This window comes from Plectropomus leopardus, chromosome 3 (assembly GCF_026936395.1).
Source record: "Plectropomus leopardus strain MGB_pleo_1.0 chromosome 3, ASM2693639v1, whole genome shotgun sequence".
Lineage (NCBI taxonomy): Eukaryota > Metazoa > Chordata > Actinopteri > Perciformes > Serranidae > Plectropomus > Plectropomus leopardus.
This window is the reverse complement of record NC_142178.1, coordinates 22305631-22323836: the sequence shown is the minus strand read 5'-3', so window position 1 is coordinate 22323836 and position 18206 is coordinate 22305631. Positions and strand designations below refer to the sequence as shown.

General features: G+C 39.1%; 1 protein-coding gene across 2 annotated transcripts in view; it reads left to right on the top strand.

Annotated features, from left to right (window-relative positions):
- The window catches only part of LOC148189989 (uncharacterized), a 153225-nt gene that overhangs the window by 99704 nt on the left and 35315 nt on the right, over positions 1-18206 (top strand). For both annotated transcript variants that reach the window (XR_015776141.1, XM_088075274.1), the window contains exons 3-4: positions 6848-7005; positions 7130-7273. Coding sequence is in view for 1 of the 2 variants with exons in the window: in XM_088075274.1 (XP_087931400.1) it covers positions 6939-7005; positions 7130-7273 (211 nt within the window). In the remaining variant the exon portion in view is untranslated. The remainder of the gene's footprint in view (positions 1-6847; positions 7006-7129; positions 7274-18206) is intronic.

The window sequence follows — 18206 nt, the reverse complement described above, 5'->3', positions numbered from 1 at the left end:
CAAGGCTTGGATGGACATGAAGCTTTGTGGTTAAATCATAAGTAAAAATGATCAGCAATCGTGTTTGAAAATATCACGTTCTTTGATTTTCAAACACTATGACCCGATCAACAGACCATATTTACTAGCAGAAAATTTTGTCCATGTGTTAACAGTGGTTGTACATCAGGGAAAATCTTTGTCTCTGTTCACAGATGATGATTAGCTTTAGCTTAAAAATAGCTTTATAAGGGGGCTGGTGGCTATTGATTTGTTTTTCTGTCAAAATGGATACAAATTCAAACACTAATAAGCTGAAATAAGGTTGGTGACCTGGGCATATAATATAAGATAAAGCCAGAGACATTCTTAATTGAAACCTTAATTTTTTCACAAAAGAAAGTTAATCTGGAGACAAAGGAGATGGTGAAATTTCCTGTAATTCATCACGTAAGCTACACAAGGCTTTGGCTGGCTTAGGAGACGCTGCCACAGCATGTCTTGTGCATCATAATGTAGACCCAACTAATCAATCATGAATTTAGTTGCCAACTTTTTAAAGTTGATTTTAATTTATTTAATTGATTATTTGTCAGAGCTCTACTTGTGGAAAGTCTGTTTTCTTATCCGATGTATCGCTGGAATGTTTTGCAGCACTTTTTTTCAATGTCATGCTACTTTTACGTTTGCCTCTGAGAGACCACTAGTCATATTCATATTGCCACAAGAGGTCCTTATCTGGAAAACAACCAGCTGTTGAGGGATTTTACCAAACTAGCATTTCCTTTTTTTAAGTTTTATAATTTTTGAACATTTAATGCCTTTATTAGAAAGCCAACAGGAGTTAAATGACCATCAAATTGAGAGAGAGAGTTTGGAGGCCAAAAACTACTGTTTCTAGTGAGGATAGTCTTCTGTAGCATAGCATAGCATATCTGTAAAAAAAGCAAAACCCAAAAAACAAAAACAACTGATGGAAGCTAGTGGTCCTTTACAGCTCCATATCACGCAGTATCTACCAAGTCGTTCCCACTTTTGAGCCGTCCAGTCCAATCTACGGATGAATTTCAGTCTCTTTTATAATGATTCCAGACCCACAGATTCAGATTCACCAGGAAATGTGTGACATTACAGAACATAAGAAGCTTTGACTGTCATTTCAGTACATAAAAGCATCTGCCACACAAAACAAAAAACATGATTTAAAAAAAAAACCAAAAACATATGAACCCACAGTATTGTTCAATTATGCAGGAAACTTCTGTCTTGCTAAGTTGTATAGCTGTCATTCAAACAAACGTAGGTCACTTTTCCTTCCATTTAGCAGCTATATACATCTGTTTTCTCCCCTGGGTCTTTTTAACCTCATAGACAACCTTGACAAATTCTCATCTATGTGAACAGAGCAGGTAATAGAGCAGAAATCACACTGACTAGGCCAGAATCTCAGTTTTTCCCCATTTTCCTCCATCATTCTTTTGTATTTCAACACCAGACTCTCATATTTGCTGTATTAGTATCAAGGTCTGCTTGAAGCCACATTATTTTATCAGCATGGTTGCTCTTGGCAGCACTTTCACCCACCGTGAAGCGATTGATGAAGGACTGTGCGCAGGACGCAACTTCTGGCTTAGGTGAAAATATTTGCCGTTCCATAAAGCATTTTGTCCAGACAAAGTGAAATGGAAAATAAATTAACAAACACTCTGAGATGCAAAATATGAGCGTGAGGTGATTTAGTTTCATCTGAAAAACAGTCCAATTCACCGTCTGTGTGATTTACCACAGCACTATATCTATACTCCATCAACTTGGATAATTGAAACGTATTTTAATTAAAACATTATCCATCAATCAATGGAAATCCACCCAACAATAAAAATGATGGAATACCATTGTGGTATGTAAGTGTCTTTCAAGGCGGTTGTGTGTTGTAAATAACATAATAGTGTGTTGTAATCCCTGACATGCTTTGACAAAATTTAAATTAAAGTCTTAGCCATGCAAAGGTGTCATATATATGTGTATATATATATATATATATATATATTGTGACTACTTTATGAAGAGCCAACACAGCAGCATCTCTTCGAAACAACAGGGACAGCTCAGGGCCACAGTGGCTCCCCATGGCAATATGCGGCTCTGAAATGGAAAACAATACATGCATTGGGAGCCGGGCCAGGCGGCGGGCTCAGTGGAACCAAAGGTCGTTGTCTTTCAATAAATCAGTAGAGGCAATAGCAGGGATTATTGTATAGGCTGGCGGCCATGGTGGAGCTATTACTTATCCCCCTGTCAGTGTACTGGGTCCAGTCATTGTGCTCAGGCCAGCAGTGGGTCACACAGCAGTGCCAGGAAGAGCTCTGGAACATGCAATAAAACACCCTCATGCACATGTGCAAAATGTGTACAAAAACAAATAGGCTAAAACAGTCTGTTAACACTGTGGATATTTTCAGTAGTCAGTGTGTGTGTGTATGTGTGTGTGAGTCACGTCAGTTTGCTGCAGTTCCTCCTGACCTTATAAGGCCGCACAGCTAATCTGCAGTCAGCCTGTGGTGTCATTACTCCTGTCATTTGTCACTCTCCCAGCAGCTCTTACCTTCACATATTCATCAATGACTGCCTAACAATAGCAGTAGGTGATTTGCAATCATAATGCAATTATGAGGCTGTATTGATGTGATTAAAATTTAATATTCCACTGCAGGACAAGGCTGCAAGTGGTTTTTTCAAATAAGGTTGACAGCAGAAAAGCCTCGAGAGGATGTTGCTGCATGTCAGACTGGATGGAAGAAAAGAAGTCACAGGAGAGAGGAAATTAGTCAAGGGGCAGATGTCGTGTTAAGGGGGTATTAACCTACACGAGGGGCAGTTGTCGTCCAATATCTTGGCTCCCTGTGCTCACGCCCACTCTGTGTAAACTGTCCTTTATGAGGATCTGCACCATGAAGCTGGGAAGTCAAGGTCATTCCTGCTACATCAGAGTGATTCAGGACCAATAAAACCAAACACCCGAGTGGCACAGTGCTGAGCTGAGAGGCAGAACATGATTTGTTTTCCACTTGCCGATTTTCAAGACCATTCAAAGCCCACTGGACACTACCAACAATATATTTATTTTAAACTATAGCACTCAAACAGCACTCTGCTGATATGCAGCACCTGCACCTACAATCCAATAAGGCGTATAGGCCATATGTGGAGAGATAGCTGAATTTGACTCATGACAGATCTTTGGAATTTCCAATAAATAATTTAAAATTTGCAGGATACAAACTGTACAAAAGCACAGTCTTCAGGGAAAATATTTTAAATCAGTAAATATCTAAAAACACAAATATATAGTTTCATTCTTTAAAAAGGTCTCTGTAATTTCCTAGGACAGCTGGTTGCTGTAGTTTTTTTTATCAAACACAGTTCAATTTTTGTACAAAGATTCAAGAGAACAACTATCTGTGACAGACAGCCAGTCTTTTAGAGACAATAGTCTTCTATATGCACAACTGCAGTCTGCCACTGACAGTGCTATGGACAGACAAAACAACACCAAAATATGGCTATATCCAATAGCCAGAGTAGCTTTAAGTTGCAGACTGAATGCCAAAGAAAGTTGATCCAGATGGAGGAGCAGATCCACCAGAAGGACACCAAAATCCTGGATCTTACCAAGAAGAATCAGAGTCTCATTGAGATGCTCGTAGAGGCCAGAGACCAGCTGCTAAGCAAAAGATGTACACTCCTCGAGGTCGAGAGAGCGTGGCAGATGAATTACGACGCTCTGGAGGAGTTTGCAAAGAACCTGGCTGAAAAACACCACAACTGGGCCTCAAAAATCAAACAGATGGAGGCACAAGTAGACGAGATGACGGATGAGAAGAAGCAACAGGAGGAGAAGTTCTCAAAGACCCTGGCCAAAAAACAACACTTAACCTAACCTTACTTAACTTAACTTAACTTAACCAGGCAGAGGAGCAGATCCATCAGAGGGACGCTACAATTGTCGATCTCAGGAAGGACAATGAGGGTCTCTCTCAAAAGCTCTCAGAGACCAAGAACCAGCTCAGCAGCAACAAAGCTGAACTCCTCCAGAGTGAGAGAGCCTGGACAGCAAAATACGCCACTCTGGAGGACAAGCTCCGAAATGACCTTGCTGAGAAATCTCGATCACCCTCTACCCCTCCACCCTCTCCCCCCGTTACATTCAGGGCGACACAGCGGCTCAGTGACCAGCACTGCAGCCTCACAGACCCCTTCATCTGTCCAGCTGTGTGGAGTTGTATGTTCTCCCAAAAAATCCAAAAATATGCACAATAGGGTAACTGGAAACTCTGTATTGCCCTCAAATAATTTGATCAGTCATATTTCTGTATGGGTTTTCTCCTGCCACTCAGGTTTTTCTCCCATAATCCAAAGATTTGCTCTTTGAGCTAATTTGCTTCCAAATAAAAACAAAAAGCAAATAATCAAAATCAACGTTAAATGTGTCTGCCTCTCTGAATTAACACATATAAATATCATTGTGTGACATTATGGTGACTATGAACTAGTACAGGTATCTTTTTAAGTTATGATTTAAACAACCCTGAAGCTGATCATTTGAATTAATGATGTAAGATAATAAAAGATGTTCCAAATGGTATTGATGATGCTGGTTAACAACAACAGCTGATTCTGTTATAACAATGATATTCTGTAGTTGAAATTATGTGACCTTTATCACTGACAGGCTCATGATTATTTCTAATCTTAGCAATATTTACTGGTAATTATGTAGCTGTCATTCAATTATTAAGAGAAACTTTGCTCTTAACAGATTAAACATATTTCCCTTCTGAATGTCAGTCACTGGTAAATGTAGAATACATGAAGCTCGCTGCACAGATGTTGCCATCCAGACATTTTTCCCTCATTGTGTGAGCTGAGTGATCATGAGTTGATCTGTCAGGTTAGTAACATCCTTTTCAGATTCTTTTGTTGTCTCACTGTGAGTTCAGCTGATAAAACTAAGTACCAGCAAATGCATCTAGATGTATTAAAACCAAGTGGCAAAATGAAAAATGAAGCCACTGCACAAGTGCCAAAAGCTGCAGCTCGTTGAATGGGCAATAACCTTTTTCCACCAAAATCAGTGCATGTCAATGGATTACTTACAAATGGGAAATCCACAAAAAATAGGCAATAGAGTCCTGGTCCATTGGCAGTAGACCAAAACTTTGTACACAGCATTGCAGCAGATGAGTAAGCCTTTTCTTTGTGCATTTAAAAAAAAAATATTACTGGTGTGTCAAATTCAACATCACGGAAGGGCTGCAAAACATGTCCGGAAAAAAATAGTGAAGCAGCATGGAGGCCAGCGAGAATGTTTTGGTGATTACCTCTTTTGAGCGCCTCTTGGATGCAGTTGGGCGGTATTTTGTAGCATTTGTCATTACATAGCATCCACCCAGATGCTGTATTTTCATCACTGCTGACTGAAGCCAATCAAGCTGATAAATACCTTTGACTACTGCAGAGTCATTTAACACAGGAGTGAATAACCTTTCAAATGAAGTAAAAAAGCCAGATGTTAGCGGGTGATAGTGGGGGGGTTTGTGCAGTGGGACAGGGGCTATAAACCCCCATATTAAAATGGCAAACTTTACAGCAGAAATAAACATGTTTACAGCCTGGTATATTAACAGTTTGGTCTCTATAGCTAATTTCAACATTCATGATTACTGTGCAGGGGCTGAAAAAATCACAGATATATGCCTTTTTAGTCCGTACACAAACATAAAGCCATGATAAGTCAAATTGGTGAGACTTTAGAGGTCATTGGTCAAACTCTGGGTTTGAACCTGCAGCACTGGGAGTGGCTGGTGGATTCTCAGGTACTCTGAATGACTGCATGTTCCCACTTGATCCACCTTGTCTTTACAGCTCTGCACTGGGTGCAGAAAACTAACTAACTAACCTCGCTGACCCTCACACTGTCAATCTAAAGTGTCAGTGTAAATGGATTAAATGATTGTTGAGCTGTTAATGAGGCTGACAGATTGTGGATAATAACTGTTATTAAAACTGACAACACTGGTAGTGAGCTGCTGCACTAGTGCTCTCCATCATCTTTGTTTCAGTTGAAAAATCCAGTGGTTTGTCCATCCAAAATTCAGCACAAGCAGGAGCTAACAGACTGGTGCAGCCTGCAGGGAATACTTTTTCCTTCTACCAAAATATAAATATGTATTTTAGCGAATATATAGTTTTATTTGTTTATTTGTTATAAAAAGGCTCCATAATTTTCCAAAACACCTGGTCACTGTGTTTTTTACTTTAAAACAAACAAACAAACATAAAACAGGAGGAAGTAGTGCATTTATTAGGGACTGTTTTTCCGCGGAGGATTGATCCACACACAATTATTTGGGACAGCAGGACCGTGTATGTGGGATTGTGTCAAAATAAACTGGAGTGTGTATTTCGGTTATCGGGGAACATGCCATCTAGTTCAACAGTGTTACTAATGAATGTGTTTTTCATAGTTTTTGGGCAACAGTGGGGCTCTGTAGCACAGGGGAGGGGAATATGTCAGGTTTTGATAGACACACAATACCTGTTATTAGTTTATTTTATTTTTCAGTTTTGTTTTCCACTACTTAATGGCTGTAAAAGCTGTGAACTTTTTGTGTTGAAAAATAGATTTTATATAGAATATATGTAGATGTTATTCTTTTAAATTTCTTGAATGTGATTTTGTTGACTTTATGTGAGTTTTGGAACAAGTTTCGGATTAATAGTTTTGTTGTTTGTGTTACCTATTCCTGAAACTAGACCTTGTATCCAGACACTGCAGCAAACTCTTAATAAACTTGTACCTCTGCAGGAGATGTGGCAGATATCTACTGGAAGGAGTTCCTGGCGTGGAAAGAGTGCCTCCATTTGGCCGAGCACAGCTGAAACTGGTCCTGGAGGAGATGAAGAGGGCCGTCTCTGAGAAAGAGACACTGAGAAACATCAACTGCACCTGGAGCAGTGTCTCTGGTCAGTGAGCAGCAGATTATTGTGTTTTGTTTACCAGGATTCACCTGGTTAAAAGTAGTCTAATCTAATTTAAACTAGCCCAGTGTAGTATAATATAATATAACTCCAGATTTCTTGATTTTAGACGACACAAGGCTGAAGTTGTGGGATGTGAGCAGCAGTAAAAATGTCTTGCAGCTCCATCTTCCATCATCTTCCTCACCTGAGGGGACTGCAGGCTGTCCTTCAACAGAGATGACCGTGCACCTGCGACAGGGATGCACCAAAGGTAGAAACAAACAGACTTTTCCTCTGCAAAAATGTTACAACAAACACTGATCATGTGAGTCATTTATGCAATGTTCATTGTGGTGCCACAAGCATGCCCCAGCCAACAGAAGATATTTCAGATTTACCTTCACAGAATTATTTGAATTAACTTACTCTGCTACAAACAACATACATTATATCATGAAAAAAGACAGATTCCTCTTATTTAAAATTCATATACACTTGTAAAAAAAATGTTAAATATCCTACTAACACACTTGTTAATCATCAGTGGATTCAAATGTAGGTAACCAGATGAAGACTTTGAAGTCAGTGATGCTCATAGACCATATGTGGAGAGCTTGTTAAATTTGACTCATGACAAACCTTTGACATCTCCAATAAATAATGCAAAATTTACAGAATGCAAAAAGTACAAATGCACACTATCCCCAGTGGCATCCTAACACCATAAAGGACATGTTTTTTTACATTTTATTTCCAACACTGTCTGTCAGCCTCTGGATCCAAAAACTCCTATTTTAAAGATGTAAATCTTTAAAAAATATATAGTTTCATTTTTTAAAAAAAGGGCCTTTTAGGGCCTTTTTTAAAAAAAGGTCCTATAATTTCCCAAAACAGCTCGCTGCTTTAGTTTAAGTTCATGTTTTGCACTGATGATTCAACCACAGGTCTTTCATGCAGATCCAAATGCATCTCAAATAAAACAAAACAATTCATAGGATTCAAATGTGTGCAAACATTCACAAATTGTTGTCTGCTACAGGTCTCTGTAGATTGAAAAATAGGATTTTGGATGCTGTAGAGTTGTAAATATGCCGAACAACGGGCTCACTGACTCATTTAGAAAGTTTTAGTAACTATCTATCACCCAGCAAAGTTACAGTTTGTCAGTTCAAACAGAGACACTCCAAAATAAAACAAAATTTAAAAAAAAGTGGCAGACAGTGGCAGTGGCATCGCAGCACCATAATGACTGTGCCACCAGTTTCATTTCTCACAATATTAGAAACTTAAAATAGACCCTGTTATCGAACGTTGTCACACCCATCAAAACAAAAACAACACTGCTCCGGAGCAAGACATCTCTCCATGATACAGTACACTATCAAAAATACAGATTCAAATACAAAATGCATCCTGAGGACACAAAGTGAGATCTTCTAAAATGACCTCATTACTTCTGGAACACAATGTATCTTTGTTTCTGCTTTTAAATACTGCGTTTGTCCCAGAATCTATGAATAGAGAATTCACTGACATTCATTTCTATTAAATGAATTCATTACATTTATCAAATGAATTTCATTATGGAAAATCATTATGGTAATCAGTTGAAGGCTTGTTCGTCATCATAAAAAAACTGGCAGATGGATGTAGCTATGTTTTATGTGTATTTTAAGTGCCATTCTTGAATCTCAGTTATCTCCATTCTTTGTAAGTGCTTCATATTTTATTTATAAAAACAGACTTTAACTGATACTGGATATGACGCACATGTATTTCGATGAAGAGGAACACTGATATTTAATGTAAGTCAGATTAAGTGTGGCTTTTGGTAACTTCAGTCTGTCATAGATGCAGTTACTTTGTGTTTTGTTTGTCTCTTATATTGGTGCGGTATAAGCATGCAGTTTGGTGGCCTAGCGCTTAAATTTGCAGACCATATACTCGCCTTGGTTTGAGTCGGACTAAGGACCTTTGTTACATGTCAGTCCCCATCTCTCTTTCCCTTCATTTCCTGTTACCTTTTTACTCTCTAAATAAATGCATTACATACCCCCAAAATAATAAAAAATCCACTACCTTTTAATATGTTTCCCATAGGATGATCGTGATCATGGTAGAGGATTTCTGCTCTAGAAAGATTTTACAAAATGTGATAATTTCTGTGTAAATTCTGACACTAGCTTGTAGTTTTTATTAGTTTCTTAAAGCAGCTACAAGGACCTTGTAGCTTGATAAATGACCTACATTAGCAAATGAGACCATGCCTGTTTCTGATTGCCTGCAAAATCAAAAAAAGGATTTACAGCATGCAGACCAGAAAAGCCTGTGTTTACATTGTTTCCACATTTATATTCCTAATTTAGACATTTATTTTTTTCCAATATATTTTGTGGCTGTGGTAGATGCAGGGGCATAGTGGGAAAAATGTAGCAAAGAACATTAAAAGCTAAAATGAACAGGAGGACACATTATATGAATTTACTTTGTTGGCTAAAACAAAGCCAGCTAATGCTTTGGCTAACATTAGTTGAACGTAGCTAATGTTAGCGGCATTTGTCGAGCAAAGAAAAGCTGTCTGTGATTATGAGCATGATGACAAACATGCACCGTGCAAGAGTTTGTTTAAAAAAGAAAAACTGTATTAAAAGTTCCACTGAAACACAAGTCTGTTTACATAACAATCTACAGGTTAAATAAGTGTCACTTTTTAAAATTAAGATGCAGCATGTGGTAAAAAAGTAGAAAAAGGGACAGAGTGACTTCTACTGTGCTCAATGACAAACTTGGATCGCCTCTTTTCTTCTCCAACTGTTGTGTGAATCTTCCTCCTTAAGCTTTCTCAGGGGAGGTGGGATTGAAGTGAGAGCCGTGCGTGCTTTACCTCTGCTGTTGAAGGCAGTTTTGAGATTGCAAGCTTCGTGATCTGCAGCTTGTTCTCCTCCCACACAAGACACTGACGTTTCACCTTGACTTTTAAAGGGGACATGTCAGTGCCAGCAGTGACGGCAGACAGTCCTCAGGCCTCGGCTGCAGTGAGGAGGGAGATCAATGATGAGACTAATGATGCTGTGCATTAACTGACTTTTAAAAAGAATGAAAGAGGGAGACAGTGAAAGGTGACAATAATACCCTTTTTCCACATTCATGTGCTGGCTGCACTTGGTTCGGTTAGACTTGGCAAATCTGCCAAGTGCAGATTTGTCTCCGTTACAAGAGGGCTAGCCGCTTGAAGGTGTGTCTTTAGCTGATGACAGCTTGTCTTGTGTGATGACGTTCAAAAGCAGCAGGCTGATCCACGGCTAAAGATCCTCCGTTATTTTTGCTGCAAATGTTTTTCCATAACACAGCAGGGCTGGTTAAAAAAGGGTTTACTTGTTGGAAGTGAGCTATTTGCAGAGACTTGTTTACATTTAATTTCTGATTATTCAGTTATTTTGTAGCATGAAAGCTTTTATTGTGAAGCAGCAAAATAAGGAATGTTGAGTTTTCATCAGCATGAACTTATAGACTCCTGTATGGCTGAATGTGAACTTGAAACAGTGAAATAAAGCAAATATCTTAAGTACAAACAGGGACGCAGCAGAAGAAACGGAACTCCAAACCACAGAGATTGAGTTAGAAGCTAAAAAAGCCCTGACAACTGAACACACAGAGACTTTGAAAAACACCTCACTCTCAGATCTCCTGCACAGACGGATGTGAGTTGAGTTTCAGAACAAACATGCTTGTTTCGGGGGGAGAAGGGGTGTCAGTGGGTGTTGGCTGTGTTTGGTAGATGTCACTGCTAGCTGCTTGGAAGCTGTCAGGTGCACTTTTGACCCTCCTCCATGAATGGTCTATATCTAGTGTGGCCTGGCTTGGCATGACATTGCATGGCATAGTGTGGCATGGCGTGGTGGGGCGTGGCTTGGCTTGGTGTGGAGTGGCACATTTTAACTGACAATAGAAAAACAAATCTGTGCTGCATGGTTTAACTCAGTGCAGCCAAATGTGGTAATGGAGAAAGGGTATAAAGATATCAACGAACATCTGGTGCCCGATGGTCAGACAAAACCTTCTTTATCTTAACTCGTCAGATACCGACGCTTGGGCAGTGGCCCTACACATCAAACTATGTCACTCTATACCCCTTCAGCTTCAGTTTTGGATGTTAAGGGATAGTGTATCAATATTATGCTGGTTACTTGCATGCTTTTTTTGTCTTTACCTCTGGCTCAGAGTACCGATAAATGATGCCAACCGGTGCGTCTCATACAGATGCTAAAGGTGCCTTGGCGCATTGGTGTTTGTTGCAGAGGAATTCTGCTAAAGCCTGTGTATTTTAGGAGTTGGAGTGACATTTGATTGAGTCAAAATATGGTTAAAAATAAAGTGTCCCTCAAAAACTAGATAGAGCCTATATAGAAAATTGGTGCAGACTCATAATACTGTACAATCTATTTTGTACACAATACATCTATAAGTATGTGTTGTTAATATAAAACTGATTACAACAGATTTATTGCAAATTATAAAATTGATGTGCAAATAAATATTAAGAATGTAAATAAACAACTAATGTTTTTGTAGAAACACAGAAATGCTGTTTTGTGAGTCCCATCCTGAAGAATTGTTAATCCATTCAAGCAGCTCTGCAATGAGGACGTGAGGACTGACACGCTTACATGCATACGCAGACTTGCACACCTACACACAGATGGACTAATATTCATAGACAGACACAGCGTCAGACAGGTGAGATCAAAGCCTGAGCAGCTGGTGGTCTCCCTCCCCTGGAGACAGTCAGATGGCACGCCATTAATTAAGCAGAAACCACAGTGGACTGAGCCCACCTGAGGTTAACCGTCTCCCTGCCGCCCTTAAAGAGAGACTTTTGTTAGAAAACTAAGAGGATCTCTCTCTCTTACACACACACACACACACACACACACACACACACACACACACACACACACACACACTCACACTCACCAAGGATATAACTGAACTTGGAGCATCAAAGAGCACCAAAAGACATTAAGTGTTTTATCCAGTTGTAAAGCGCCTAAGCCACTTGCAATTCAGACAGCATAACTGAAAATAAAGCCAGAAAATTTAGACAGTCTTGCCAAGAATGAATTAACTGATAACCGAATAAATGAATTAAATGATTTTGTTAATGCTGTGGTTCAGTTTAAGTGTGAAACATTAAATATGCCTGAATGCAATCCAAGCCCCAAAGTAGTGATTATTTTGGATTCCAAAGGAACGTTTTAATATCCATCTTTGAAATTATATGCACTTAAAATTTTATAGTCAACCCCCGCACTGTGTTTGATTGTCTGTTTCCCACCAATGAGGTGTGAGTGGTAGTGTTGTGCCATTTTGTTTGGTAAATTTAATCTCAGTTACAAGTGGTGACACCCATGTTGGGAGTAATGCAATAGTGGTACTATACAAGCATACCAATAATTTTCCTTTTGACTAACCTTTGAGACTTCCCTTTTCATAAATTGTGTAAAGTTGGTAAACTGTACGCTTCACAGAATTGAATTTCTTTCTCCTTTAGTGGCTGAAGGTTTAGTAATTGTTGTCAAAGCCTTCACTGTTTGGGAGGCTATTTGTTTTTCCTGCAGAAATTTAAGCTTTCTCTGACATGACTGTAATTTGGCAAAAATAGAGAAAATCGATGATAACTAAATTAGGATGATTGATTCCTTTTTGCTGTTGCTGCCACAGTTTTCTTTTTATGATGTCATATTTTGAATTATGCATATTAGTTACTGCTTTCCAGTAATAGACACTTAAGCTGATTTGTTTTGTTTGTCTTTGCTCGGTACACAACAAAGTCATAACTAACTCCAAATGTGCAAGTTTAACATTACACAGAGCATAACAGTTATTTCCAATGCAAAGAGCTTCTGTGCTTTCTCGGGCAGCTTCACAGACTAAGCTGTTTTTCTGCCAGATTGTACAATAAAAGTTCAATTAACTTCAACTTTGACCTGAAAATAGCTGACCTCCCCATTGCACATCCAATAGGACTGAGACCTTGTTGAGTGGCAAAGCTTATGTTTGTGACATTAGGATTTGGAAGCTCTGGATACTCCCTGACAGGAACTGCCCACTGTAGAGCTTCCCTGAGAACGAAATAGCTTCAGCGCTTTTTTTTTTTCTATTTGCATTTGCATCGCCAATAGGAACACTGAAGTGACAGCCGATGATTGGTATGGCAAAGTCATTTTCGTTTTGGTGAGTAAAAGTGAAAATGATGTCCCTGAAGCTATTTTTTGTGTTTTGTTGTTGTATGTTGTTTACACCATGGTTGTTTAAAGAGAGACCCTTCCACTGATTTACAGCCTTCTTTTTTACAATGTAAGTCTATTAGAAGGCTCCATCTGCCTATCACTTTTCAGTTCCAGCAGTTGTCATTCCATATTTTCCACTATGTAAAAGTGGCTTCAAAGCCCGGCGCTGAGGGGGGACTTCGGGCTACTTCATGGTCAAGACAGACGCTTAAATACCCAGCTCCACCAGACCCTCAACTAAAATAGCCAAAAATAGAGATATAACCAACAAATGAACATTACAATGACAATGAGAGAGAAGCACTTATCAACATCGGAAGAAGTTGTGGGGTTTGGACTGAGTGCAGCAGACAGCGAGAGGATCCCCAGAAATGGCACGTGTAGACTCTGTTTTTTCTGTAGTCTCCTGTCGTTTTTATGTGCAGTGCATATGCACGGTAAATCTTTTTTACATGAGGAGGAGAAACATATCAAGAAAATTATTATTACAAAGAGTTCTTTGAAGTACCCAACATAGAAACTAATAATAAAACTTGAAAACATTCTGTAGTGACTCCTCTTATAGGGTCATTTTTGTCGACTTACTTCTATATTTAGCATCCTTGACCACCTCTTATCACTGGCTCATGTCTCGTCTGTGCATGCTGCAATCTATCAGCCACCCTGTTTGAGGAGAGCGGAGCAGTGAGCCCCCTACCTGCCCGGGAGCTCCTGCCGTGGATTCCCCACAGACTGAGCCGCTCCGCTCCCCCTCAGTTACCTACCCTGTCTCCTCGCGTCAGCTCAGAGCTGTGCAGACCGGCTTGAAGGCTTCACCCCTGGATTCCCAATAAGAGGAAGTCTGTGTGTGTGTGTGTGCGCGCTCGCGCGTGCGCGCACGTCTGTGTATTAGGGCAGTGTACAGACTCCTGTTAGGCAGTAAACAATACGTCGGGTGGTTCAGTGTCTGGACGCTGTCAGTGCAGAGTTGATGTGAGAGCAAAGGCCATGACATGACTGAGCTGTTGTTTTGTTGTCACGGAAAACAACGCGCTAGATATTAGCATATTGGAATAATGAAAACATCTATGACATATCAAGATTATTTATTCTTTATGTTGTCATTCAGAGACTGAAAAATCATTTCAACACAATAAAAATATGGTAATTTCAGTTCTTCAATAATTAATGCCCAAACAACAGCTCAACATACAGTAGCTTCCTGAATATCTTGTAAAAAATCTTTCTGATTTAACCGCCCGTAAAACCACCAATTATTGTCTGTCATTTGCCTTGAAATCCCTCTTTGAATCACATCAAGTCAGTGATTTGAGCTGTCTGAAGCCCTCTGATTGCCAACACTTAATGAAACACTTCAAAAATAATGGCAGCCCCCTCAATGAAACATGGGAGAGAAGGACAAAAAAAAAAAGAAAACGTACTAAGAGTGAACTAGCAACAAATGAACTTTTAAAACGAACAGTAATTAGTTCTGCTGAACTAGACTCCCTGTGGCCTTGACGGGCTCAGCCTCACACATCGATTCTGTCAGATGATGTGGCGAGAGCTCCCACAGGCTGCACGGTGCTGAACGCTGCTGTTCTTGTCATTGCCATCACATCACAAGTGTCCCCTCAGTCCCTGTCCAATTAGAGGCCACTGTGGGCCCAAACCACGCACAGCGAACCTGCGGCTGGATTAGATGGAAGAGAAAATATTGTAAAGGAGGAGGATACCTTTAGTTTACTATCACCTTTTTTTAAAATTTACTGCAATTCAGTCAGACGGTTGGAAATTGAGTGTTTATATATGGCTAGTTTTAATGGGAAAGGGTTAGTCCTTTGAAGGAGCTCTAAAAGATTTCAAAATGCAATGAGAGTTATGCTGGGAGAACTAAACCCTCTTTAAAAACAAACATGTATTTATACTGCCAACAGTACAAAAAACTTAGCACAGTAGGTGGTTTGGGTGGTGGAGGGAGCTGAGGCACCAAACACTTCATAAAGGTATAAGTAGTAAGTCAGTAACAACTGTCAGGTTTTAAAGGCCAATGTGTGCACCTGCATGAATATTATTGGATGTTATTATCCAGCAGGTTGCCAAGCAGCTGAGAATTACTGAACCCGCTAATGCGTTTAGATTTAACGAACAAATGCTCCATTCAGTAATGACATATAACCATAACTGCAATTAACAATTCCTTTCATGATCAATTATCTCCAGATTACTTCTATGATTAGCTGATTAGCTTGATCTATAAATGAGAGATGTGATGCCAGAGCTCAAAGTGGTATCTTGAAAACCTAAAAATATTCAGTCTGTTATAACAAGACAACGAAATTCTCAATTTAGCTGGAAACAGAGAATGTTAAATATTGGAAAAAAAAACTCTAAAAATGCTCATAATTGGTGTTTTTCTTTCTGCGAATTTGTCAACTGATTCATTAATTTATTATTTCAGCTCAGCTCAATGCCCCAGTCTGTGTGTAAAAACTCTACTTGAGTGGACCTTTTTTTTTAGGAAACTGTAATTTTGGCATTGATTATAGGAAAAAGACAAACAATATTCTGATAAGGTATCTATTTGGGCATTAAAGAAAGAAAGGGGAAAATTATACAGTTGTTAACATAGTTAGGTGCAGTTTTTGTAAATTTACCACATTAATCTCATAGAATATCCAATTTTATTTTCAAGTAAATTTACGCCTTTAATTTGGAAATTCTGCTTCTTTAAAACAAAATATTACCCCTCTCCCCAGCTTAATTTTTTATTTATTTATTTATTTATTTATTTTAAATAACTAAAAAACAAAAAACAATTATTTTGCTAAAAAAAAATTACTTACAATTTCAAGAATCTCAATGACATGAAAAAAATGAAAGTGATATTAATGTAAACCCAAATAAATATTAATTTATTTGTTGTAATCTCCACATTTGTTGAACTGTATACCTGCCTGTAATTAACAACAGCACAGAAAGACAGATCGATCTGCTCTTCACTGAATTGGTTGCCCTGGTAAAAGAAGGTAATGCTACCAGTGAATTAATTAGTGAACCAATTTAAGTTTTTGCATGTAATTTGTGCCAAATCACATGGTGGTGACTGTCCTTTCCTAGAACTGTCCTACAGTAACATATCAGGTCCTTTTTGGGAAATTATTTGTAAACTAAGGGGACAGTGTCAACTCTTAAAAACAACACAACTGCTCAAAGGGCAAAAATCAATCATAGAAAGCAGGAGGGATCCAAAATAATCCAGTGTTGCTTACATTCGGTGCGCAAGTACAGAAGCGTAAACATGAGCCAGATCTGGTGGGCAAACTCTCACATGGTGTGACCTTTCATGTTACGAGTCAGTCATTCACATTCCAGTGCTAAATGTCACCAAATGTCACATCAAGGCCTCGATATTCCACCTCGTCAAGTCACAGGCAGAGATGTGAAATATGATTACAAACTAAAAAGGCTTGGATTACGTCATCACAAGCTTCTTCTCTATAATCTCCCTCTCTGCTGCAGACAACATTAAGAACAAAACTGTCACGTTGCTTGAAACTAAAACTGCGGTTTAGCCAATTAGAGTCCTGCGATGCTGAGAACTGTGGGGAGATGTTTAAAGAATCAATAGCAAGCTAATTTCATGCAGGGCACAGAGCATGGAGCCAAGCCTGGTGATTATGTTTGAGAACACAGAGGTAAATAAGAGTGTTTACTCGTGTATTTATACATCTCGAAAACCAAATTCTTGGCGTGGAACACAGTGGCATTATACACTCTTAATTGAAAGACTTGACAAATAGGCTGTCCGTATTCACAAGCTTAGCATTGATTCAGAGGGAGCAGGAATAAGACTGAAGCTCCACTGCAAAACAGCGTTTTATTCCCAAGTCTTGAGTTGAGAGTGAGAGTCTTGCGGTGCATTCACAGTCAAGTCAGGTTTGCTGTTCAGTCTCTAGATGAGTCCTTGGCTTCAGAGCCTCAGATGTTTTCACACTCCAAGACTAGCCAAGAATCTCAAGTGGTCATGAAACACATTTTGATTGACAGTGTTTTGTCACTCCATCACTTTGCATTTAAACCTCAAAACAAGGAGGAGAAACATGTCAGGGTGGCTGAAAGGAACCTGGGTGCTGAAATGTAGGACAAAAGCATTTTGAGACTACAAATGCAAACCAAGACTGACGGAGGGGGAGAAGGTAGAAGGCCGTTTCTTTGCCCACAACTACTTGACTGAGCCTTGTGTTTCAATGTCACAAAACTTCCTTATCAATGTTAATTAATGTAGCATAATACAGAGTGCAGCTTCTATTAGCTGAAGCAGTTGATTCATGAAAAGCTTTGTTTTATGCTCTAGTGCCAAAAAGGGGCTAAAATAACACATAAACATGTAAAGCAGCTCTAAAACTAAATCTTTAGTCTAAATGCATCAGCTCAAATAAGTCATCAGGCAAGCTTTCCCCGCAGCATTAAACCATGACTGAAAATCAAGTTTAATATTTGAGTTTTTCAGAGAAACTAACACAGCTCCATAGAGACTAAATATTCAGCGTATGAACTGCGTGAACATAGATTTCCTTGTCCTTCATCCATCAAGGAACAAGAAGTTTCAAACTTAAGAAGTATTCCCTGCTTGAGATAGCCCAGGAGTTTTACAGCATTACAAGGAGCTGCTATGAAAGCACAGGGTGACTTCACTCTTTAAACATATTAGCACATATTGTGTGCAATACTAAGTGTTACTGGGGTATTTTGTCCAACCGTCTGACCCACATGTGGCAACACAACAATATTAATCCAGGAATTTCTCTTTCGATAAATACTACGGTGTGTCTAGAAGGTTACGTTGCAGATTTGCAGAGCTGCTGGGGTGATCACCAATTGATGTATTTCTTTACACATACACTGACTTTTCTCACTTACTGGATGAAAAGC